At 46.0% G+C, this 25,180-nt stretch overlaps 1 protein-coding gene across 3 annotated transcripts; it reads left to right on the forward strand.

Moving 5' to 3' along the window:
- The first annotated feature begins 484 nt into the window (after nt 1-484).
- tsc2 (TSC complex subunit 2) lies at nt 485-25,178 on the forward strand. Of its 3 annotated transcripts, XM_076728809.1 has the most exons (42): nt 507-650; nt 2,270-2,454; nt 2,569-2,655; nt 2,748-2,858; nt 2,955-3,102; nt 4,074-4,191; nt 4,292-4,340; nt 5,111-5,236; nt 5,399-5,472; nt 5,576-5,702; nt 6,067-6,210; nt 6,370-6,507; nt 6,594-6,697; nt 6,855-6,936; nt 7,172-7,327; nt 7,485-7,604; nt 7,803-7,925; nt 8,017-8,123; nt 8,223-8,388; nt 8,607-8,729; nt 8,829-8,963; nt 9,084-9,273; nt 9,421-9,514; nt 9,597-9,699; nt 10,619-10,713; nt 12,948-13,088; nt 15,863-16,024; nt 16,157-16,315; nt 16,947-17,059; nt 17,863-18,105; nt 19,060-19,308; nt 19,934-20,023; nt 21,662-21,819; nt 22,181-22,788; nt 23,179-23,257; nt 23,342-23,428; nt 23,527-23,713; nt 23,818-23,957; nt 24,042-24,120; nt 24,212-24,303; nt 24,403-24,501; nt 24,608-25,178. In XM_076728809.1, the coding sequence occupies exons 2-42, from the start codon at nt 2,320-2,322 to the stop codon at nt 24,773-24,775; spliced, it is 5,709 nt and encodes a 1,902-aa protein (XP_076584924.1). In that variant the 5' UTR covers nt 507-650; nt 2,270-2,319; the 3' UTR covers nt 24,776-25,178. The 3 variants fall into 3 exon arrangements, with proteins under 3 accessions (XP_076584923.1, XP_076584924.1, XP_076584922.1); XM_076728807.1 differs by lacking the exon at nt 19,934-20,023; XM_076728808.1 differs by lacking the exons at nt 12,948-13,088; nt 19,934-20,023 and having other exon boundaries at nt 485-650.
- The last annotated feature ends 2 nt before the right edge of the window (nt 25,179-25,180 follow it).

A 25,180-nucleotide genomic window follows, 5' to 3' on the forward strand; every position in this document is an offset into this window, starting at 1 on the left:
TTTTAAACTGCGTCACTTTTGCGTTGTTTCCTGTTACTTCTCTTCATTCCTCTCGTAATAATAGTTTAATGTATCCTGTTCAGGCCCATGTAACCCGATCAAAGCAATAAAAACGACAAGGACTTAGCTGCGTTATCCACAGGCTCCACTCACAGGCAGCCTGGCGTCACTGCCGCTTCTGACCCCAACGAGGAACCAACTTCAGCATCGTCAGCATTAGCTAGCAGCTAATTACCGTAACCTTTGGGTAACGATTCAGTTTTAGTAATGTGTGGCGTTATATATCACCGCTGTCTTACGAGGCCGATGGGAAACTGAGCAGCGACTTACTGCTGTGAAGAAGTTTTGCCTTTCACTGGTTATAATATCTAAATTTAAAAAAAAAAAGGGCTTTCGCGTAGTTTGGGTTTAGCTTGCTCGGAACTACATTTCCCATCAGCGAGTGCGGCTAACGTGTTTTTGTCGGAAGTGCCCCTGTCAGAGCATTACTGTGTCATCCGGTTGAGGAGTGGAGGACCGAGCTTGGACGAGAACAAGCGTTCAACAGCAAGTACAGAGTTCTATGAATGCCCAGACACAGACGGCTCTGTCGGCTGCGTATGGACGAAGCTGTGGCTGAATGAAACCGAAAGCGACTTATCTCCATTAAGGTGAGAGGAGAGGAGGAGGAGGAGGAGGAGATGGGGTGAAGAAGGTGTTGTTTTTTTAAGCGACCAGACCTTGAATGCCTCAGAGGAGTGCTAGCCTGTTACAGACAATGTAAAGCGTAACGTTAGCTAACGGTACAGCAGCGCCATTGTGCATTTCTCCTGCTTCTGCCGTGTTTACGTTGTGAGGCGTTCTCAGATGTGATTAGCTCTGGTCGGAGGCTACCTTGCACCGATGTGGTGGTGGTGGTTGTTGTTGTTGAACTGAAACAGAGCAGTCGTTGTCCGTCTGCTCACCTCCCCTCCCCTCTGTCTCTGTCAAGTCCACATGACAGCAGATTGTCCAAACCTGCCCCCCCCCCCCCCACGCGGGTTGACACATTGATAGACTGGGACTCCAAACTTAAAGGGCCTCTTCACCCACATGACGTGAAAACACAGCCGCTCCTTCACCTCATGTTCTGTGGTGTAGGATCGTTTGTTGTTGAAGATTTCAACTTTTGTTAACTCGGTCTGCTCCGGTGTCAGCTGCAAGAAGATAGACAGACAGAAAAACAGAGTTATAGTTCACAAATATGCAACCCTTTAATGAGAATACGCAATTTATAACAACTTTAAGTGTATACACTAAGAGCCTCTCCAGTTCCCTCGCTGTAATAGTTTTTGTTTTATTTGGCCAGCTTAAAAAAATATCTGCTGAGATCGTGAGATATCTGCTGCCACCATACTTCTTATCTGAAACGCCTTGAAGAAACACACAAATGAGCAGGTCGTTGAAAATTCAAGGAATTAGTTGAAAAGGGCATCTCTGCCAACGTTATCCACAGACAGATACTTCTATGAAGTGAAACATTGACCTACACTGAAAAACAGTGGAGGTGCTGTCACTCATCTGCCACATATTCAGTGGTTCTGTCCATTGTTCAGGTCAGCATCTGCTAATTACATTCAATCATGAAAGAAGATGCGTCAAGATTTAGGTCTCTGACCGTCCCAGCTAAACACTACGCTGGAAGAAACTATCCTTATACTACTACTAATACAAGTAATACAGAATAAATAAACAAGTAAAACCAGACAAGGCAGATAAAATGAGATAAAGTCAAAGGCAATATGATTAATAAAATCAAATAAATTAAAAAAACTGTCATTTCCAAAGGCTTTTCCCAACAGAAAAGTTTTTAAAAGATGTAAAATCTGTGCGTGTGAGTCTGGGCACTCTGACAGCTAAAGCCTGATCGCTCTGTGTCACAAACCGTGACTGGAAGTAATCGTCCGGGCTCAGGATCACAATGACCGAGACGGCAGTAGATATGGGCACAGTACTGAAAGTACACTAAAGTAAACAAGTGCTGCTGTCTGATCTATGGAACACGGAAGTGTGCAGAGACATATTTCATGTCTTTGCTACAATCATTCATCATATTTTAGCAACACTGTCTCCTTCAGTATCTCAGTTACTCTGACTCCACATACTTCACTATTTAGAGACAGTCAGATGCTTTGTCTGGCCTGTATGTTTTGGGTTTTGCGTTATAGTAATCCAACCAAACTCGGACCTAAATGAAGGTCGTAGTAATCTCGGCTAACTGTGGTGCATTTTTCTAAATTTCTTTCTCCAGGCAGCCATCAGTCCCGGCCTGCGTAGTCTTTCACACCTCCAGGTTGGGCCATGAATAAACAACCAAGCAAGGAGAGCCTCAAAGACAAGGTGAAGGGGATCTTTGGGCTGGGACCCCCACGGCCACCGAGCAAACAGAGTGAAACCAAACCGTCGGAATTCATCATTACAACTGACATCATCAAGGTGCGCAGAAGAGACTGAACATCTGTGCATGCTCATACACACCGAAACTCCCCACACATTTCATTTTTTTCCCGTTGTGTTTTGCATCCTGTTATGGCCTTGGATGTTTTTCAGGAGCTCCACCCAGACTGCGGTCTGAGCAACCGTGTTCGCATGATGAACCACGTCTGTGATCTCGCCAAAACGAAAAAGTTTGAGGAGGTGAGTGTGCTCCAGGTGTGGTGTTTCTGACGCGGCAGTGCATGTAGTCTCCTGTCTTTGTACGAATGTGTGCGCGCTCATGTGTTTTTCAGCATGCGGTCGAGGCAGTATGGAAAGCCGTGGAGGACATGCTGTCTCCGGAGCAGCCACCTGAGGCCAGACATGCTGTTCTGCAGCTGCTGAGGGCCATTATACAGGGACAGGTAGTGGATATAGGCACAATACACACAAGCAAGTGCAAAATGTGAATGTAGTCCCACTGCTCGCTTCATAAATAATGTTAATTGATTTGTGTGAAGGGCGAGCGGCTGGGCCCTCTGAGAGCCTACTTTTTCAAGGTGATCAGAGACTACCAACCGTGCAACGAGGACCTCTCTGATAGGCTGGAAGTCTTCAAGGCCTTAACTGAGAACGGGAAAGACATCACATACCTGGAGGAGGACATAGGTACAGCTCCAGTGAAAATCAAGTTTTTAACCTTGTTAGCATGCCTGTTGGATGTTATTTTATATGCTATGAGACATATAAGGAGCAAAATAAACAGCAAGTGTACCGATGACGGTCTCAGAAACACAGACTCAGACAGCCAGGGTTTCATACGTCACATGTCCAAAGAAGCAGTCCAGTTATCTTGCGTGCAGGGGGTTTCCACACCATGACAGCAGAGTCAAGCTGAAGAGGTTTGTGTGTTTGACAAGCAGAGTGGACGATGAGCAGGTGTGCTCGGGGTGCAGGTGAGCGGCGGAGGACTGGGTGGAGATGGAGGCGGGGACTATTTGCATATTGACAGATCAGCACATTCCAAATGAAGGCAAAGGTGTCGAGTTACAGCCGGGATATTTTAAGGCAGTAAGGGATTGCTTTCATGGACAAATCCTTTAAATATGCAGTTTTGAAGAGCAGAGGTGTGTTTTTCAGGGTTGAGTCAATGCCAGGAGGGGAGCTGTCAGGTTCAACTAGCTTAATCCTCTCTGGTGATGAATTGCAATGTTAAACACAGAGTGAATCTAGACTTTAAATTGTCTTGAGAACGCTGTTTAAAAGATGAGACGTATTAGATTTCAGACTAGTTGTACTTGTTTGCTCCCTTCGTACTCAGTGTCTCAGCTGTGATTTGTTTAAACTTGTGATCACTGTTCCTCTTTTGTAGATGGACTTTGTGTTGACTGTGACTAATTTTGCAGTTTGTTTTAACAACTCCAACTGTGTTTTGGGCACAGATATGACAATTTTTCTGAATATTTGTTGACTGAACTTGCACATCACTGTGCTGATTGTTGGCCTTCTGTCGCAGCCCAAAGGTCCAGCTCATTGAGATTCAGTCTGAGCCGCTTTGTACTGCAACTTGAAATGGCATGAATCATCTCTCACTGGTAATAATTTTTTTATGTTCTGGCTGTTTCTCTCCTGTCCTCCAGCACGCTTTGTCCTCCTGTGGATGGACATAGGTCTCACGTCCGACTTTCTCCATGTCCTCGTAAATCTGGTGAAGTTCAATAGCTGCTATCTGGACCAAAATGTCTCCATCATGGTCCAGTAAGTCAGAGACAAAGACAGATACACACACTTCTGTTTTTTTTTTTATTCAGAAAATGTTATTAACATTATTTTGCTTGTTCTGTTGTGTCCTCTGCAGGAAAATCTGTCTCCTGTGCAATAGAACAACATCTTCAACAGACATCGAGGTAGGTGTTTGTCTTTGCTTGGCATTACAGAGTTCTGTTAAACTGGAGCAGCTATAACAGCAGTGAAATGTGTTTTCAAATGTCAGCTGAAGAACAATCAACACGTTCTTTGTTCACACGTCTCGTTAGTATTCAACAGTACACGCTGATCTCCCTTCTTAAAACTTCCTGTTGTTGTTCGATTTTAATAAAAGACATTACTGAAGCAGTGAAGCTCACAGGTCTTACAGATGATGTGAGAACTCCACAAAGATTAAATAAACAGGTAAATGTATAAAAGCGTTAAGAGACGTAAGGAAAAATAAAACATCTGATCATAGAGTAAACGGTAACGTTTCATTCGGCTGAAGTTGTGTGGATGCAGTGTGCCGCACAGATCAGTATGTAGACTGACCTGTGAGTCTGTGTCTGCAAGCACCAGGTTGCCATAGCAAACAGAGACACACTGGGAAGAGATGTGCTCATTTATCGAAGTGTTTTTCTGATTCTCAGACTTTAGTAGAGTGCTCGTTTGTGGTCCTAAGTTGATGAGAAGCAGTCACACCAAGATCTCAGTTGGCGGTCTGGTGTAGGAGGAGTGTTATGAACTTTACTGTTATTACTGTGAGAAATACATAAAGGACGATCCAAACATAACCAGGACACATTGCTCTGTAAAAATAATTAATGCAGTGGGTTTGTATTCCACATCAGTCTCAAGTGTGTGTGTGTGTGTGTGTGTGTGTGTGTGTGTGTGTGTGTGTGTGTGTGTGTGTGTGTGATTTATTCAGGTGGCACTACAAGTACTGGATGCGGTGGTGTGTTACAACTGCCTGCCCTCAGACTCTCTCACTGTCTTCATCATCACACTCTGTCGAACTGTCAATGTCAAGGAGTTTTGTGAATCCTGCTGGAAAGTGAGAGAACACACACACACACACACACACACACACACACACACACACACACACACTCACTTTTATCTGAAGGCTCTGATCTAAAGAGCAGAATTCATGACCTCCTCCTGTGAGCGTTTCTCCTCCATGTCTGTTGTTCTCCCTTGCTGCGCTGCCGTCCAGTTGATGAGGAAGGTGTTGGGGACTCACCTCGGCCACAGTGCCATTTACACTATGTGCCGCATAATGGAGGAGAGGTAATGTCTCTAGTTTAAGTGCTTTGATCATGTTTTTGAGCTTGTGGTGCGTTACTGAACACACTGTGATGGGTGTGTGTGTGTGTCATGCAACCTCCGCCAGGGTGTACATGGAGGACGCGCCATTGTTGAGAGGAGCCGTGTTCTTTGTTGGAATGGCACTATGGGGCGCACACAGACTCCCCGCCCTCAAAAACACACCCACACTTGTCCTGCCGTCCTTCTACAAGGTACCACACACACACACACACACACACACACACACATGCACATGCAGTAAAACATACAGTGCACGCACAGTTGAAAGATACTCAGTTTTTTTATGATAGAAATACAAAAAACCCTGCAAATATTCAAATCTGGAGCCAGAGAATTTGGGGATTTCTTCATTAAAATATGACTTCTGTCCGAACATCACTTTGTCACTTTGCGTTATAAAACACATTTATTTACACGCAGTCCAGTGTGACCAGTGATGAATAAAGATGCATGAGAAATGACTCAATGGAAGGTCTTAATAAACAACATTAGAATTGATACCTGAGTGTAGTAAATCGTCTGTGATGCTGTCGCTGCCTGACCTCTGCCCCTCAGGCCATGTCGAGTGCCAACGAGGTGGTGTCGTATGAAATCGTCCTCTCAATCACAAGGCTGATTAAAAAGTACGGCAAAGAGCTGCAGGTGGTCACCTGGGACATCTTGCTGGGAATAATAGAGCGCCTGCTACAGCAGATCCAGGTACACACACACACACACACACACACACACACACACACACACACACACACACACACACACCCAGCACATGTGTGCACACACAGACACACACACACAGTAGTAGTAGATTAAAAACCTGTTGTTTTGCGACCAGTCGGCATGTCCCCTCTGTCCTCACAGACAATAGGCAGTGCGGAGTTGAAGTCCATCGTCTATGAGCTGCTGACCACCGTAGAGGAGCTGTATGAGCAGAACGGTTACCACGGCTCCACAGAGAAGTTCTTCAGTCTGGTGGAGAAATGTGCTGACAAAAGACCTGTTAGTGCTTTTCCGTCCTGTGTCTTCATCTGGCTCTCTGTCGTACCGCTGCTCCTTCTCTAACTTCAACCTTGTGCGTGTGACAGGACGCATCGGTGCTGACCCTCATCTCATACAGGGCCCAGTCTATCCAGCCAGCCAAGGATGGCTGGATTCAGAGCCTCCACCGCCTCATGGAGAAATTCTTCAGGTAGGACGCAGACAAAGACGAGGGTGATGATATGGAAGGTCTCAGTGACAGAGTGCTATTTTCTTTGTGTTCCCCTTTGTTAGTCGACACCTCGATCCCTGTCTCATCTCTGCGGTGCCGTAATCTTTCCTGTCGCCCTCTGTTATCTCTCTTAAAGGAACGAGACTCGCAGCGTGATAAGGATCAAAGTGCTTCACATCCTGTCCTTCGTTCTCAGTACCAACCGACAGCTCTACGAGGTCTGTGCGCTCACACACGCACATTTACACCCCTGACCTGCTAACTGTTGAGTCTGCTGTCGCTGTAATCGTTACTGTACGTCTGTCCTGCCTTGTTTTGCTGGTATGCTCTTTGTGTGTGTGTGTGTGTGTGTGTGTGTGTGTGTGTGTGTGTGTGTGTGGTAAACTGATGCAGTTTTCTCCGATGTGAAGGTCATTATCGTTCAGCGTTGTTTTCTTCATTGACCTCTTCCAGGATGAGTTGATTGAAATGGTGGTGATCCCTCAGCTCAGTGGCATAGCTGAAGACCGGGACCTGGCCGTCAGAAAACAGGCCACCCAGCTGTTGGTGGACCTGGCTGAGGGCTGCAACACACACCACTTCACCAGCCTGCTGGACATCATTGAGCGGGTACACACACACACACACACACACACACACACACACACACACACACACACACACACGCAGACGCTCATGTTGTCTCACTTTTACCTTGATGCAGTCATTTAGTGCTGTCCATTCCAGCCATGATGAGATAATGTCTGTGTTTTTTTTTTGTGTGTAGGTGGCCAGCCGTTCTCTGGTGTGTTCAGGGCCCCTGGAGGTTTCTGAAAGAGACCCCACAGCAGAGTCTCCTATGGAGGACGTCAGGACTGCTATACTGGGCCTGCTGGAAATCCTGCAGGTACACACATGCAGATGCTGAGGGCTGGATTCACAAATGTGTCATTAAGATTGAGTATTATTTTAGAAAAAATGATAGATTTTGAAAAGGATCTAAATTTTCTATCCTATATTTTTTTGTATAGTTAATTTGATTTGATACTTGCAAACTTGTTAAATTAATCTGGAGATAATACTCCACCTGTTTTTCTCCTGGCAGAGCAAGCTCTACAGCCTACCAGCCAGCCATGCTAGTCGTGTGTATGAGTTGCTCATCAGCCACCTGCAGCTTCACTACAAGAACAAGTACTGCTCAGCTATCGCTTCCAGTATCAGACTACAGGTAAGGGAGTTTTCTCTGCATGTTTGTGTATCTCTCCTTTGTAATGCACATGCCAGCTGACTTCTTTTCCAACTTTCATTCTCTCCTTTAGGTGTTTGACTTCTTCCTGATGATGCGAGCGGACTCTCTTCACCGTCTTGGAGTTCCCAACAAAGACAGGGCCATGAGGTTCAGCCCGTACTGTTACTGTGACACAGGGTGAGGATGCACATGCACTGCGTTTGCCACGGCTCTTACCTGCGTCTGTTCATCTAAATGTAGACAGAGCTGTCAACTGTTAATCATTTATTCTTTCAGGGAGCCAGAGAAACGTGTGAGTGAAAAGAAGCCTGCAGGTTCAACATCTCCTCCTGCTGGCAGCCCCGCTCCCCCCACTGCTCCTTCGGCATCAACAGCCTCAATACGTTCAGCCTACCTGCCCTACGCACCTGCCTTCACTGTCCTCCTGCAGTGCCTCAAGATGGTACACACGCATGTAAAATTAGTGCATCCACAGATTCGTGGCACGCATGGAGCACAAAGTCTGCATCACAGTTGTTTCTGCTGTTTCCTGTGGAGTAAATGAACAAGTATTGTTGATGCTTCCAGGATTTATCCCCTTTGTTGCAAATAGCTTTGCATCACTTTTCAGAGATGATCGCAGTGATTTCCCTGCTGACGTGGTTCGTTCTTCTCCTGCAGGAGACCGATTGGAAGGTGCTGAAGCTGGTTCTCGACAAGCTGCCGTGGACGCTGCAGTACAAAGTGTTGCTGCTCACGTCTCCGTGCAGCTTGGACCAGCTCTGCTCGACGCTCTGCTGCATGGTAGTGCAGATGACATGCATACAGATCTGTACTCAGAAGGCCGCTCACGTGACCAAATGTTTCCACGTGTCGCTCATTTCTTTGTCCGTGTACTTGTAGGTGACGGATCGGCTGATCTCGGAGCGCTTAAAGAAGACCCCAGAGGGGTTTTCTCGCACTGATGTTCAGCTAGCCGTGGTTCCTGTCCTCACAGCGATCACCTCCTACCATAACTACCTGGAGCAGTCGAGACAGGTGCAATTGATAGTCTGCAGAAAATAATAGTTGTACCATGTGTGACATCACTCACAGGTGTCCGTGCAAACAGCCCATCCGACTGGAATGACATTAGAAAATGTCCTTTACCCTCTGCAGAGAGAGCTGGTTCAGTGCCTGGAGACCGGCCTCATTTACCGCTGTGCCAAGCAGTGTGTGGTGGCTCTCACAATGTGCACTGTGGAGATGCCTGACATCATGATCAAACTCCTCCCCGCTCTCATCGTCAAGCTCACCCACATCTCTGCAACCGTCGCCATGGCGTCCCCTATGCTTGAGTTCCTCTCCAGTGAGCGCTTTTCTGAAAACATCTTCACACTTTTCTTACAGAGTTCTGTTCTGGCGTTGAATGGTCAGGGTCAGTCGCATCAAAGTTTTCTGTGGCGGAGCAGCACTGAAGTGTTCTGTTGACGTCCTCTTCTGTTGTGTTTCACAGCTCTGGTGCGCCTGCCCCATCTGTATGCCAACTTTGTAGCTGAGCAGTATGTCAGCGTGTTCGCCATCTCTCTCCCCTACACTAACCCTTCCAAGTAAGTACCGACACACACACACGAACACACGTGTGTATTCTCAGACGCACTCTGACCTGTTTGTTTCGTCCATTCCCCTCAGGTTCAACCAGTACATCGTGTCTCTGGCTCACCACGTCATCGCCATGTGGTTCATACGCTGCAGACTCCCCTTCCGCAAGGACTTTGTTCAGTACATCACAAAGGTGTGTGTGTGTTAGTCTCTCTGCTGTCCTGTCTCCAAACTCACAACTAACTTGCTCACCCAAGACAATGGGCGGATGTGGCTCAGGAGGTATGTGTGAGTGTGTGAGTGTGCGTTTGAATGACTGCTGCTCGTAATGAGCGGGTGGCACCTGGCCAACAGTGTACCAATGTGTGTGTGAATGGGTGAGTGCTGACTTGTGTTGAGCTTTGAGCGGTCATTAAGGCTTGAAAAGCGCTATATGAGTACAGTCCATTTACCATTTAGCATTACCAGTCCTATAAAGGAGGGACTCCAGGCATCTTCTGGCTCAATAACATGCCGTCCAGTCATTAATCACATGATACCTGTAAGGAATAGGTTGACATTTGGAAAAATGTATTTGTTTCGTTGCCGTTAGCAGTTGGATTAGAAAGCCTATACCACTCTCATGCCTGTGTGTTAGCGTGACACAACAGCCTGCAGGCAGTTATCTTAGCATAGAGACTAGAAGCAGGGAGAAACAGCTGGCGTTGCCTCCAGACAGTCACTGTAGTCTGCCACATAATCCGCCTTAAAACAACAAAATTGCATGTTTGCACTTCAATTTATGTCCGACTTGAACAAATGAGATATAACGTGTTAGCGGACAGACATGAGAGTCTTTTAACAAACTCTTGGCAAGAATGCAAACAAGTGCATTTCCCAAAATAGATAGATAGAAAGATAGAAAGATAGATAGATAGATAGATAGAAAGATAGATAGATAGAAAGATAGATAGATAGATAGATACTTTGTCGGACTGCAGATGTGTGATGTGACTCTATAACAGTGAATTCAGTCATATAATGATGTACAGGTTGAAGTTGAGACCCTGTATTGACCCTTGATCGACTAATTGTCGGCTTTGCGTTTCTGCGTCTTTTGTCTCTCGGTTCAGGGTTTGCGTTCCAACGCCCTGCTGCCGTTCGACGACAGCCACGAGCAAAGTTCATTTCGTGCCCGAAGCACCAGCCTCAATGAAAGGCCCAAGAGGTAAAGCACCCGCACACACACAGCCGCAAGTGCTGCTGTACCAACGGCGGCGTCGCACACTGACCATTGTCATGTAAGAGGGTTGGGGTTGCCAAGGTAACAGGGGACTCAGCATGACTGGTACTGTGGCGTGCAGTGACTCCTCTCAGGTTGCCATGGTGATCATTAGTTTTATTCATTTTATTTATTGTTTATGCTTTTTTTTTTTACATTTCGAAGTGTGTTCCCTTTCTGCCACGCTTTGTGTTTTGATCAACAGTCACTTCTCATGATAATGACGCACAGGGGTTGGACAAAATAACACGAACACCTGTATAATATAATGTGATCTAAGGCAATAGGTTGATTGTAGATCTTTGTTTGGCGCTCTATCAGAGATGTTCTAGAGCTCTGTGTGTGTGTGTGTGTGTGTGTGTGTGTGTGTGTGTGTGTTGTAATAGATTGTATTATTTTATTCAGGTGTTAATGTGTTAACGTGTCCGACACCTGTAGCAGAAGGACATACGTGGGGATGGCGTGAGTGAAAGGCCTGTAGCGTGTTCTTTCTCCTCCTGTCACGTCTCGCCACCTGTTAATAACCCAGTGAACACAATTTCCATGTACACAAAGAGAAGTACACACCGTCTTTCACACAGAGGTGTAAGGAAGCTTTTCTCAGCAAGGCATCATTTTCATCTGTACACGGTGTGAGTGTTTGTCGGTCGTCCGTGTCTCGATCGCCCCACAAGCCAGAATAAAGGCATCCAGAGTCACAGTGTAGGAGATCATGGAGAGGAGGAGGGGGCTGCTCAGGGGGTTAAGTAGCCGAGACTCAGCAGACGGCGTCCGTGCCGCTCCTGAACAAATGATGATTGCGATGCACAATTTTGTTGCCAACTGAAAGTGGATGAAGAAGAAGATTCACAGTGCAGATTGCAAAAAAACCCAAATAAAATAAAGAGCAACCAGTATTGTTTGGGAATACTGCTGCACAGTCTGGATGAGCTGTCCCTGAAGAGTCTGGTACACTGCTTTCCCTTTCCAGAGATTCATGGTAGCTTTTTATTAAAATCCCAGCTCGAGTAATAAAGAATCCAAAGAACACAATCCACAACAAACCAACATACAGGATTAGTTCTCCTCCTCCGTTCTGCAGTCACGTATGTTTAAGGAACACAGCCTGTTTTTCATTTTTAGTTCCCCACACCTAATTTCAAGAAACCTCCTAACCCCCTTGCTGCCATTGCGTTAAGCACACGCCCCATCGCAGCTTTTCATAGTGACACATGGCGCCTCCTCTAACATCAGTTTCTGCTGATCCTCCGCGTCAGCCCACCTTCACCGTTCCATACTGTGTTCCCATTCATCCTGTGGTCTGTCTCGTGCTGCTCATCGCCCTGTTGGGTTGGAGCGCTGCAAGTCGGATTCTTCTTGATTACCTTTTGAATCTACTGAAAGACCAATGAGTATGTAACTGTCTGGTCCCTCAGAGTATTAAGTTCAGGCTTGCTGTGCTCCAACCCTCAGATTTAACCCAACGTTTCATTTTCAGTTTGTTGTTTTTTGGCGTTTTAACTTCCATGATGTCAGGCCTGTGCTGAGTCCATCCCTACTATTTTACTTCTCCTGTACTGGTCCTTGGCTTCTCTATGTACCTGCTGTGTGAAATAATGTTTATTTTGTTGCTCCTCCTGAATACTTTGTGTGTGTGTTTTCTTTTCTGAGTAGCAGAAGCTCTTTTACCCTCTGCTCCGGCTTGTCTTGTCTTTCCTTTTCAGTTGATGTTTATCCTTTTTTCGGATCCTCTTTTTCTTACTCCGCTCTCCTGTAATCTGAGTCATAGTGTTCACTGCTGTTAATTTTCACCTTGTTTTGTTTTTCTTTCAATTCTTCATTTGATCCCTCCCCCTGCCTCCTGTGATTGGGTGCTGCGTTGCGGTTGTGGTTTGGGGGGTGGTCATGTCATCCTGGATCCTTCCTATGTTACTCCTGGCCCCTCCCTTCCCCTCTGACCTTTGACCTTTGTGGCCCTGTCCTCTGTACCCCCCACCCCCCGCTGCGTGGCATGTGCCCTTTGGTCACCTGCTCGTGTTGCTCTGGTGCTCGGGTGATGATTCCTGCTGTCTCCTGGTACAACTCCACACACCACATTCTCCCTCCACACTCCGAACCGCCGCAACCCTCACGATGATCCACCCCCTTACTGCCCACTGCCACCTTATTGCCGACCCGGGCCCGTTCTCATCACCGCCCAGTCTGCGGGCGGCGAAAGTGGCGAAGGCAGCGGCAGCGGTAGCCAATAGCAGCAGCTCTCCAGTTAAAGAGCTGAGGGACCTGTCAGCCATGGACGCTTTCCGTTCCCGCAGCATCAGCGTCTCCGACCATGCGGTCCGCAGGTTAGAGAAGAGCCTTCTGGGTAACCAAACAAAAAACAACAACAATAACCCAAACACTTGTTGCTTCCTCCATGGAATGGTTGGTGGGGTGTAGCGTCATTGTCATGCGGGTCCGTTGGGCGGGCGTTGGGTGGTTTGTTGCCAGGGAACACCTGGAGCGGGTGGTGCATGCTGGAGGAAGGTTTGTGTGATGACCTTTTTGGTTTGTTTTGGGCTGTGATCATACATGTGCCGATTCACATTTTGTTTTTATGATTTGCTTTTGCATGCAGTCTTTGCAGAAGGCATCAGACAACAGTTGATGTGTTTCTGTTTGATTTTGCTCTAACACAGATTTTGCTTTTCTATTCATTCAGTGTTTCATTTGTCTTTGGTCTGAGTTTGTTTTTCGGTTTGCTGGGTGTATTGCTGACTGGTTTTGATTGGCCTAATAACAAATGAATGGCAGGAGAGAGTGGTGCAGAGCATGCGTATCCAAAGTGACGCGATCTTATCCGGACAGGAACCGCAACCTACAGCTCTGCCTAACCTTTCCCTCTTGGGAGGGAACTTCTGCTTCCTCGGCCTGCGACAGGGACAACAGCAACACAACAGCTTTGTTCACTTGCTTGACATATTTTTTGTTTCACTCCACTCACAAACATACGCTGTGCTGCTATGACCATGGCAATCCTAGCGTGGGATTTTAGGACTCGGCGAGCTGATGTGAACTTTTAAATGTTCAAATATTACAGACTCAAATCATGCGTATCACCACACACATATACACAAAAACACTTATCTTCATACCTTTCTGCTCATCTCTGCTTGGCTGTCTTGCTCAAGTCACTGTTAGATGTATGATCCAACATTGCAGTTGTCGGATGTGGCTGCGGTGCCGCTATATTGAATGTTTTCCCCTCCCTGCCCAACAGATGGCAGTAAAAGCCCAGTATTACAAATTAGTATAAATCACTGTAAATCAATGTCTTTAACTCCAGAGTGACACCTGGAACTTCATCAGATTAAACAACTGCAGTGTAGATCTGTGTATTCTGCTTCAACTGCTAAATGCCTGCAAATCTGCCATTTTCTTAAACAGTTGGTTTTGTGTCTCTTGAATGGTAACGCCTGAGTGACCAATAAGAACGAAGCCTTTTTCCTGCTGGACACTTGTTCCACGTCAGACAACATGACCATGTTTTTTTAGACTTTAAGGTGACATTTTTTCCCTAAACTAATCTCCATGTGATACCTGCAATAGAAAGCAAAGCATTGGATTCTTGTCAATGCCACAATATTCAGCTTCAGTTTGAGTTGAATGAAAGCATAATCGATAGCCATGTGCCAGATGAGAGTACAAAGAATGGCATGACGCAGCACACTGTGTTCCAGTCGTGGGCGTCTCATGGTCGTGTTGTTTGGAGCACGTGTCCAGACATTAGACACTGAAGTGAAAAATCAATGATTGTCAGTAGAAGAATGGTAAGTATGAAACGTGTTGAATAGTGAAAAGCTTATTCACACGCTGGGACTTGGTCTGAGTGAGAGAGTTCTTCTTGTCCCTTCTGACAGAACAAATGAATCTGCACAGCTGGAATAGAAATCTTCAGGCCTCTCAGGTTTAGTCCTTTTCATCCTGCGTGCACACATTTCCTCTTTTAAAACGCTTCAATTGGCATTTGTGAACACATCTGGATTGAATGCAATCTTGAAGATGTATGAAAACCTTGAAAATGTTCATTTTCAATTCTTCTAGATTCCTGTCAGCCCTCCAACAGCCAGTATTGTGTCTAGTGTAAAGTGGAGGTTGTTACAGGGCTGACACAGAGAGAGCAGAAGACGTTTACTGAAGTTTGCCATGATGGATCCATCAAGGACAGATGTTCCTCTTGCATTATTCTCCTTCCTTGTTTCCTCCCTCAGTTGTTCTCTGCCTCATTTTAAGATTTGTTCCTTTATCTAACTTGTTTGGCTGTCTTCATGGTTCTGTCAGGATGAGGCATGAACGCCTTGTACACTTGTGATGTACCTAGACGTTGCAGTTGGGTGCAGAGTTTTGCAGTAAATCTCTCATTTTCAGTTTTTTGTGCCAGACAGCGTGGCCTTCATTCTGATTCAGTTCACCTCCAGTATCTTTTCAGCTGCAATTAAGACTGATGTTAACACTTGAAGAGGTGCTGTTAACCTGTTTTGCCTGAGGAGCAGCCAGTAATGGTTGTATACAAAGAGTTGCTGCTCACTCTACAGTTAATGCTAATAAAGAGATTTGGCTGCTGCGGAGACATGAGCACACAGTTAAACCCGTTCACTCACACACGGCTTCTTCCTGCTGATTGCTCTGCAGTCCCGTGTCTTACTTAGCATCAAAACACGTTGCTCCAGAGATCCTCAAGCCTCCTTCACGCAGCTTATTTACACGGAGGGAAATAACCAGTGCGGTATCACAGCTGATAGAGCCACTTGCACCATGTCCCAGCGTGTGTCTGTGTTTGTGTGTTGTACAAAATATCATTTATCTCTTGGTATATTTGTTTATATACACACATACATGAAGATGCATGTGTGCATATAAAGGCTTGCGTTGCATGTGGTGTAGATAGAAACCTGAACGTTGGTGTGTTTGTGTGAGTTTCATGACGTTTGCACTCTGTGTGTCTGTATGTATTGTGTGGCTGTATATCAGAGCTTGCATGTCTCAGTGTGGACTGATTGATCTGAAGGCTGTGTGCCCTCCTCTTCGCTCTCTGCCCTCTTCGCCGCTGTTTTAACCTTCGCTCCATTTCCTCACGCAGGATGCACACCTCGACCACGACATGCAGCCTGGGCTCCGCTGATGAAAACGCGGTGACTCAGGCAGACGAGGGCCTGAAGACCGTCCACCTGGAGCTGACGGAGACCTGTCTGGACATGATGGCGCGATACGTCTTTTCCAACTTCTCAGCCCTGCCTAAGAGGTTGGCGAGGAGGTTTTTTGTTTTTTTTTAATCACTGTTCTTGTACGATGGTTTGCACTTCACAATGGTAATGTTTTTGAAGATGAAGAGAGGCTGTTGTGGTCTTGACTTTGACCTCTTTCGTCTTCTCAGATCTCCCATCGCAGAGTTCCTCTTGGCAGGGGGACGAAGTATGACCTGGCTGGTGGGCAACAAGCTGGTGACCATAACAACCAGTGGAGGGGTCAGAACACAAGCGCTGCTGGGCCTGGACATGGCTGAACGGCTGGGAGGAGGAGGGGAAATGACGAGGTGAAGCACGGTCACACTCACACACACACACACACACACACTCACACACACACACACACACACACTCACACACGGAAAATTACCAAACAATTCCTCAGATTTTTAGCCATGTTAGCTGTGTGGCTCTAGGGATGCCAAGGTCAGTCGGTCAGTCAGTCAGTCAGTCAGTCAGTCAGTCAGTCAGTCAGTCAGTCAGTCAGTCAGTCAGTCAGTCAGTCAGTCAGTCAGTCATTTATTTATTTATTTTGGCCCAGACTGAAGTATCTCAACAACTGTTGGATGGATTTCCATGAAGTTATGTGCAGACGCTCATGTTCCCATGACAATAAAGTCTAATGACCTTGTAATTCCCTGGCTTTTGTCCAGTGTTTCTGATGAAACTCCCATCATCCTCAGCTGTATTTAGTGCTTAGTTCTAATCAGCAAATGTTAGCATGCTCACATGCTAACCTAAGATGGTGAACATGGTAAACATTATATCTAACAACCACCAGCATGTTAATTTGTACCTTGAGAATGTTAGCACGCTAACGTTCGCATTTGGCTCAAAGCACTGCTGTGCCGTGTTGCTAGCATGACTGTAGCCTCTCGTTAGCTGCTGTGTAATCATTTCTCTTTCCTGGTCCTGCAGGTCAGATCCATCACTACATACTCGAATTACCAAAGAGGCTCCAGCCAAGCTGGAGTCACAGTCGAGCCAGCAGCACAACAGGGCCACGCGCATACGAGTCCGCTCCATGTCAGGTAACAGATATTCAGCCGCTTGGCAGGTAACACTGCACTGCATCCCAGGGTGCACCAGCTTCTCTTCTCATTTTTTTAGACAACAACCATGATTTTGGTATTGAAGGGACATTTCTAAAGTTTGTGGGACAATGCTCAAATACCTTAGACTTGACAAACCTTCGTGTAGAATAGTTGTCGTCAGCATCTACCAGCATCAGGCCAACAGTGCTATTTCTATTCCATTTATCATATCCATTTTTGAAAGGTCAAATAAGTTCCCACTGTCTTGAAATGAGAAATAATCTGTACCTCTTATCCTCCACAGATTTGCAGTCATGCTTTTATCTGCGCCTGTCTGTGTTATCTCATCGCCTTTAGACTGCTGTCCACTGTTACATTTCATGCATATGAGATTAGTGGTGTTATTTATCGAGTGTCGAGTCAAAGTACATTCAAAGGAAAATGGCATGTGAAATTATACGTCTTCGCTGTGATCTTCTGTACATTAACGTCTGTCTGTACTTTGTGTGCCTTGGATTGTGTGTCAGTGGATCTGCATGACATAACGTATCAGAGCTGGATCTCACTGCCTGTATATTATGCACATGGTGTATTTTAATCTTTTTTGCTTTGTCAGTCTACCTGAACATGTCATGTCATTATACCTTATTGTAGCCAATCTACACCATTTTTAAAAAAAATGAAAAAGTCTAAACATGTTATCAGACAAGCTTCCTGTTTCCAGCTGGCCTGGATGTAATGTGAGGAGAGGAGCTACGAAATAATGATGTGGATGACCTTCCTCTCTGTGTCCATCCCAGGCGGCCACGCTCTACGTGCTGGTCCTGCTCAGAGTCTCAGTCCTCTGGTGTCCCCCTCTGAGGGCGAGTTAGCTGCTCCGCTGTCTCCCCCAACTAGTTCCACCCTGGATGGTCTGGGTCCTCCGTCCTCCATGTCTGCCGCCCCGTCTGCCCCCTTGCCACTCAAAGACAACCCCAGCCTGGCTGAGTTTGTCCCCATGCTCACACAGGGCTGGGCAGAGATCTTCATACGGAGACCGTCTGGTATGAAAACCACACTTGACATTAGAATGAACACCATTATCTGCTGATTGACTGTAAACAGAACACTCTGAAGAAGAAACACATAATTTAGTGCTTTATGCAGATGATATTAGTTTATCTTACATCACCACAGGAATCGGTGCTTAAATCAATGAAAACAGTTGAAGAATATGGTAAAGCCAAACTTTGACAGAGGGTTAGAAACAAGAATCATTCCAGACAAAATACTAAACAGAGTAGCAACAAGAAAAATAAAGGTCCTTCCACCATTTTTACTTTCATTTCAAGTGTTACCAATGTTAATACCAGGATCATATTTCAATACATGGTATAAAATGATTTCCAGTAGAAAGAAGCTGGAGGGTGAGGAGCTCCAAATGACACGAGTGATTTTCATGAAACACAAATTCTCACAATAATGAAGTGGATGAAAAAAATGGATCAATATAGAAAAAGAAATGGTACTGATATCAACTGGGACATTACCATTTATAGGAAAAGCAGCATGGAAGAAACATAATAATATAGTTGTATAGTTCACTGTAATGAACTGTATATACAAAACCCTAAAAAAAAATAAAGAAACTGAATATGTGTGTATCAGTGAAATTGCACATGATTGTGATTTTATTCCACATAGATCTGATAAAATCGTAGATTGCTGAGCTCGTAAAGGATTAGAACATGCTGCCAATGACTCACAATATGTTCATTTAATTCATTTGAAATGATAACCTCCAAATTACCTCATGAAACGTTCAGAAGAGGACAAATCAAGCAGGTGACATGGACACTGCCAAATCTACCACAATCTACATCACTCAAACAAATAATAGTACGATTATTGGCCTCTTAGTTATTTTCTGTTATTTATTAATTTAACTGTATAAAAAGTCTAAATATGTGCTATGGACTGAAGTAAACAAGTCTCTGTCCCTGTGTCTGCTGTCACAGGTAACACGAGCTGGCTCATGTGTCTGGAGAACCCACCCAGTCCCTTCTCCTCGGAGCTCGGCAACATGCCGCTGCAGGAGCTCTCCAGCGTCCTCATGGCCATGGAGGGAGTGAAGGAGCCGCCTAACCAGACAGCCAGCGCCCCCGCCAGCACTGCTGCTCCCGCACCGACCCCCATCTCCGAGCCCCTGACCCAAACACACAGCAGCATCGGAGGGAAGGCGAACCTGTTCCAGCGTTCCAACACTGGTGAGAAACGGTCTGAGGAGAGAACGCGAGAAAGATCAGTTTGTCTAACGTTTTCATCTTGTTTCTGATCAGTTGATCAGTGCAGTTGAGTTATTTGTTCCAAAAATGTAATATCATAAAGGTGCCATTGTGTTATTGGTAACATAAGCACATCCAGAATGTGCAGCTCCTGAGCAGAAAGTCATTATGGACTTAAATGTTGCGCATGAACGCATCTCTCATCGCCTGACTGCCTGTCCTGGGTCTCCTTTAATGGACTGAACTAAGTGCCAAATTGCCTGTAAATCAGTGATTGTCAAAGATCACTGCTTTGACATGCTTTTGTTTCACGAGTCAGATGTTTTGGGGGGTTTTCGCCCAGTGTCCTGTGCTTTTGTTTATTTTTTCTCTTCCTCTGGGACTCGCCTGCCTCCAGATATTTTCTCCTTCCTTCATCATCTTTTTTCCTCACTCCTTCCTCTCGACCTTTTTTCTTTTCTCGTTGCCTTTGAGAATTTTTTGCCTTGTTCTCATTAGTTTGTTTTCATGTTTTTTCATCCTCACCACGATGCTGGTTTGTGATTGGCTGTGGTGTCTTATGTGGCGTCATGTGTCACCGACCTGTCCTTTGGCGTCCCGCCTGCAGTCGGCGGCTCTCTCTGGTCGCTGGGTTCGGGCTCTGCCCTCCCAGGCCCCCCAGCTCCTGGCAGGTTGCACAGGAGCATTTCCTGGGCAGGTACCGTTCATCAAATGTGTGCCCCCCCCCCCCCCCCCCCCCCCCCCTCCAGCAAACACCTGGCGTAGTGTATTTCTTCTCACTTGCACAATGCAGTGGTCTGCCAGCACAAACTGGAAGTGCCATTTCATCATCTCTTATTAAATCGCTCTACTGCAAGTTTAAGATGCTGACAGAGAAAGATGTCCGCTATCACTGGCTCGCTTTTCGCAGTGTAAGATCTGAAGAGCGAAATACTGTTTTACCAATTAAATGTCTTAAAGGAATAGTTGACATTTTGGGAAATATGCTTATTCGCGCTATCCCTCTCATATCCGTCTGGCCGATATGAAGCTGCAGCCAGAAGCCAGTTAGCTTAGTTCACCTTAAGAAGTTGAAACAGGCGGAGGCAGCTAGCCTGCCTCTGTCCAAAGGTAACAAAATCTGCCTTCCAGCACCACTAATTAATACATTAAGTTGTATCTTATTTGCTTAATTAGTACAAAAACTGCAGTGTTTCCTGCTCAAATGTCAACCTTCCTTCAACTGAAAGTGAGAGATGATTTTCTTTGTGCAGCCCTCTCACGCACACCTGTCACAGATAACTCAGTTGTGCAAAAGACCAGCTGTCCTGTACTCGAAAATTGTGCAAGTGAAGGAATTCAGCATTTCTGCTTTACCCATCAGTCTTCTATTAACACGGGAGGGTCCTGGACAAGCGACGCTGAAAACATGCCTGCACTAGGATCAATCAATCCGGTGACACCCCGAGACGGATCATGATTTATTTTTTGACTCCTTCCATGATTTGCTTTTCCTTCCTAATCATCTTCGCTAACTCTTGTCACTGAAATATACTCCCAGGTTGAACTTTTAACCTTTGACCTTCTGATGTTGCCAACAGGAAAGCCCAGACCTCATCCAGCTAATGCGCTCTTCCTTGCTTTACTGGTAGACCAGTGTGGCGATGAAGAAATACGCAGTTTTGAGCGCCGACATGCTCAAGTGTCAACGACACCTGGCTGTGTCGGCTTCTTCTTCTGCGAGTGTAGGGAGACTGTTGTTTGGGAGATGCAGGACTGGAGGGCCTGGTCTGGGCTGCTGTTGCAGGAGCTGCAGTGCGTTTGGGCCGAGATAACCAACAAACCAACCAAACAGATGCATGCGTCATGGAAAAATCAAGTAGATGAACCAGTGATGGATAGAAGCTGCCTGCTGCATTGATCTGTCTTTGTCTCTGATCTCAGTGTTTGTAGGTTGGATTTACTGAAGGTCATGATCTTAATGTCTGTTCACATGCGTGTTTGCCTGACTGCCTTTGAGTTTGTTTGATCAGTGTTTGTTTGATCGTGTTGATTGATTCGACTTACAGTATGGATTTAACTAGAGTGTAGATTTAGAGAGAATGTGTGTGAGGTGTCAGAATTACCACTGACAGCTGAAATGAATCTTTGATGTTTGTTGTGGGAGTCTTACACCTGCGTATGCTTTTATGTCTGCTACGTCTCTGTCATAGTCTTACTAATACTGGACAACACTGGTGTGTGCGCAGGTAGACGTGCGAAAATGCATGTGGGTGCGTGTGGGTGTGTGTCAGGGGGATGCTTCAGTTTTTTATCCACCTACAACCCACATGGTTGTTGCTGTGTCCTGCTGTAGACTCTGTGGTCGTGCTGGAGGAAGGGTCAGGGGTCTCCTCAGCACACACCCCGTCTGATTGGCTGGAGAGTGAAGAGTTTGAGCCAATGACGTCTGATCCCATCTTCATGTCCGCGGACAAGATCACAAAGACCCCACCGCCTGGAGCGCTCAGCAGGGTACGTAGTTTGTAGTTGGTCCACTTTATTTTAATCCTGCTCTACAGCAATTACACAAGATACCACGAGAAACAACACGGACTGATAGATGTGCGTTCACATGGCTTTGACTATCAGTTGGGACGAGATGTCACCTATGCTCATTTTAAGCAGGTTTGCTCACCCTTTCTCCTGCATGATACGCAGCACTGGTAGGTGTGTAATCACACTCCTACCACTGCTTTTATTGTGCACTTATAGATTTTGCATGTTTAAGCAATTAGTTACACTGCTAAACTGCGCTAAATCCACTGATACGGTCCATTTAAACGCTTTTCACTGCAGTTTTTTAAAATCAACTCTGAAAATCTTTCTCCTTCAGTCCTCCTCCACTTCCAGTCAAGATGATGAAAAGTCGACGCTGGAGGAAGTGAGCGAGGGAGCGATTCCTATCGATCAGCCCACTCTGGGACCCTCAACCCCAGGCAGCCAAGGGTCTGAGCTTCCCTTCCAGACTCACACTCAGTCCCAGGGTCACGGACTGAACAAATCCAGCTCCTCTCCCGAGCTCCAAACCTTACCTGAAGCCTTCTCCAAGGCTGCTATGGAGTCGGAGACGACGTCAGGAGACATATCGTGGCCCAAAGCACCTTCAGACAGCAAACCTCAGCCCCAGCAGCCTCATTTTGAGAAAGAGAAGGCAGAGGGAAGCACAGGAGCGGACATTAATGGACTTGGAGGTCAGAGTCAAGGCGGTGAAAACCCAGGTGTAGTGTCATCTCAAAGTGGAGGAGCACGGATGAGGTTGGAGTTCCCAGCAGCACCGGCGCAACCTGGACCCATCTCTCCCAGCGGAGGCCACCGACCCCGTGGTCACACCATCTCAGTATCTGCCCCCTCCTCCAGGAGGGAAAGGAGGACAGAGAGGGACTCGTACCACAGTCGACCCGGACCCAGCAACACAGAGAAAATCTCTGGACTGAGCCCCAGGTACTCTGAGATTTGCATAAAAAAACTACTGCAGCCTGTTTCTACCAAATATGTGATGCAATGCAACGCCCCGAGTCTGTAAGCTAATCTCTGCTCCACTGCTGTGATCAGGAGTGGCAGCCTGCCAGTCAAGAAAATTTTAATTAAAACCCAGATTTAAATAGAAAGATTGTTCAACGTGATGAAAAATCTGAAATCGCAGCCTTGAATGCAATGGAAAATAGTCTCTCCACCGCTGTATATAGACTCATGGTTTTATTTTTATAGCATGTAGAAAACACATCTGTTGTGTTTTAAATGCGACGTATGAACGAAGGTCAACATATGGGCTCTTTCGATCGTGTTCCCAGCACTTATTTCTCTCTCTCTACTTCTTTTTGTCTCCTCTAGCTTTGTCTTCCTCCAGCTCTACCACTCTCCTTTCTTTGGAAATGAAGCCAACAAGCCGCTGCTGCTGCCCAAAACTCAGGTTAGTGGCCCTCTGCGGCTGACCTGGAATCTGCTCCAGTGAATTTTATGAAGCGTTGTTGACAGTGTTTGCTCTCTGTGCTAGGTGGTTGACCGCGCTGTGAAGGTCCTGGACCAGATGCCTCCTTATGATACCCATAAGATCGGAGTGGTGTTTGTAGGAGCTGGTCAGGTGAGAATACAAGAACGCTGATCGCTGTCTAATTGAATATTACTTTCAGATAATTCATTAACTCTCTGACTTAACACGTTCATGTCCACTCTCTTCAGGTTAGCAATGAGGTTGCCATCCTGTCAAATGAATACGGTTCCAACCGCTACGCTGCCTTCCTAACAGGCCTGGGAAAATTAATCCATCTGAAAGACTGCGACCCCGACCAGATCTTCCTCGGAGGGCTCGACCAGTACGGAGATGACGGAGAGTTCACCTACTGCTGGCATGATGACATCATGCAGGGTGAGCATGTGTGTGACGGGGAAAAGAGTGGCATTTATGGTACTTCAGTCATTCTGTGTTTTTCACAGCCAGTCGATGTTACTAATGAAAGTGTTTCTGTGCAGCCATCTTCCACATAGCCACACTGATGCCAAACAGGGAGAGCGACAAGGGCTGCTGCAACAAAAAGCGGCACATTGGCAACGATTTTGTAATGGTAGTGTACAATGACTCTGGAGAGGAGTACAAACTGGGCACTATTAAGGTACATGCATACATGGCTCAGCATCTGAAATCTGCAGTATGTATTTTGCACTTTAGCTCTAACCTCTTGTCTTCCCCCAATTAGGGTCAGTTTAACTTCGTGGAAGTCATCATAAAACCCCTCGATTACCAGTGTAACCTGGTCACCCTACAGTGCCGCAAAGGTGAGCTGATACCTGCCTTTTTGCTGGTCTTGTTTCGCACCACGCTGTGTTTTGTTTTACTTTTTACTCCTCATCTTGCTCTGTCTTTCAGATCTAGAAGGGTTAGTCGACACAACGGTGGCCAAAATTGTTTCAGACCGCAACCTTCCACTGTTAGTCAGACAGATGGCTCTGCATGCAAATGTAAGTCTTCCCTTTATCTCTCGCTCTCACGCCTCGCCACACATACACCTTCCCGTACGCACACACACATATAATCCACTCCACTTTGTCTACCTACAGATGGCCTCATTGGTGCATCAATACAGAGCCAACCCCTCTGATGCTTATGCCTCTAAGTGGTTAGCCAGATTGCGACACATTAAGAGGATCAGGACCAGGGTAAGAAAGCACACAAAAGAACACCGCCGCTACTTTTACGTCATTATGTCTTTCCATTTCATCTCATAAATTTCATCATTCTTGTCATCTCTGTGCTCCGGTTCAGGCCCAGGAGGACATTCAGTCTCGCTCGACCCCCGGCATCTCTCTGACCCAAGGACACACTCAGCAGAACAAGTCCTTCCAGCAGAGCACTCCAGCAGCAAACCCAGAGGCCTCCGGGCAGAGGAAGAGACTTGTATCAACAGTGGATGATTTCACTGATTTTGTTTGATTACATTTCTTGCCTGGGCAGACGCACACACATGCACACACAAACATGCACACACCTGCCTTAGAGCTGAGGTGAGTTTACTTTCACCTCTCTGTGTGGGAGTATTCAGGATGACACACTGATTTTGACTTAAACCAACTGAGACTTTGTTTTGGAAACCCTGTGAGCTTCACGGTGTTATAAAGGCTTATTTTGTGATGAAGTATTGATATGTGAAGACAGTAATTTCTGCATATTTTTTGAAAATCTTTGAAATGCTACTGCTTCGCACTTTTTAGGTCTAATCACGATGCTTCTGATGTGCAACATGAGATGAGCAAAGTTGTACAGAACACTACAATTGAGAGCAGGTTGTGTTTGTGTGTAAATATGTGTGTGGAATAAAAAGTGAACGTGAAAAAGCTT

This window comes from Chaetodon auriga, chromosome 4, assembly GCF_051107435.1.
Source record: "Chaetodon auriga isolate fChaAug3 chromosome 4, fChaAug3.hap1, whole genome shotgun sequence".
In the NCBI taxonomy this organism is placed as follows: domain Eukaryota; kingdom Metazoa; phylum Chordata; class Actinopteri; order Chaetodontiformes; family Chaetodontidae; genus Chaetodon; species Chaetodon auriga.

What these genes read in the sequence shown, in the direction of transcription:
- tsc2 (XM_076728809.1), top strand. Translation starts at nt 2,320, where the DNA reads ATGAATAAACAACCAAGCAAGGAGAGCCTCAAAGACAAGGTGAAGGGG. An exon ending in GCCTGCTGGAAATCCTGCAG is followed by an intron (nt 7,605 to 7,802) that starts GTACACACATGC and finishes TTCTCCTGGCAG; the next exon opens with AGCAAGCTCTACAGCCTACC. An exon ending in GTTCCAGCGTTCCAACACTG is followed by an intron (nt 19,309 to 19,933) that starts GTGAGAAACGGT and finishes TCCCGCCTGCAG; the next exon opens with TCGGCGGCTCTCTCTGGTCG.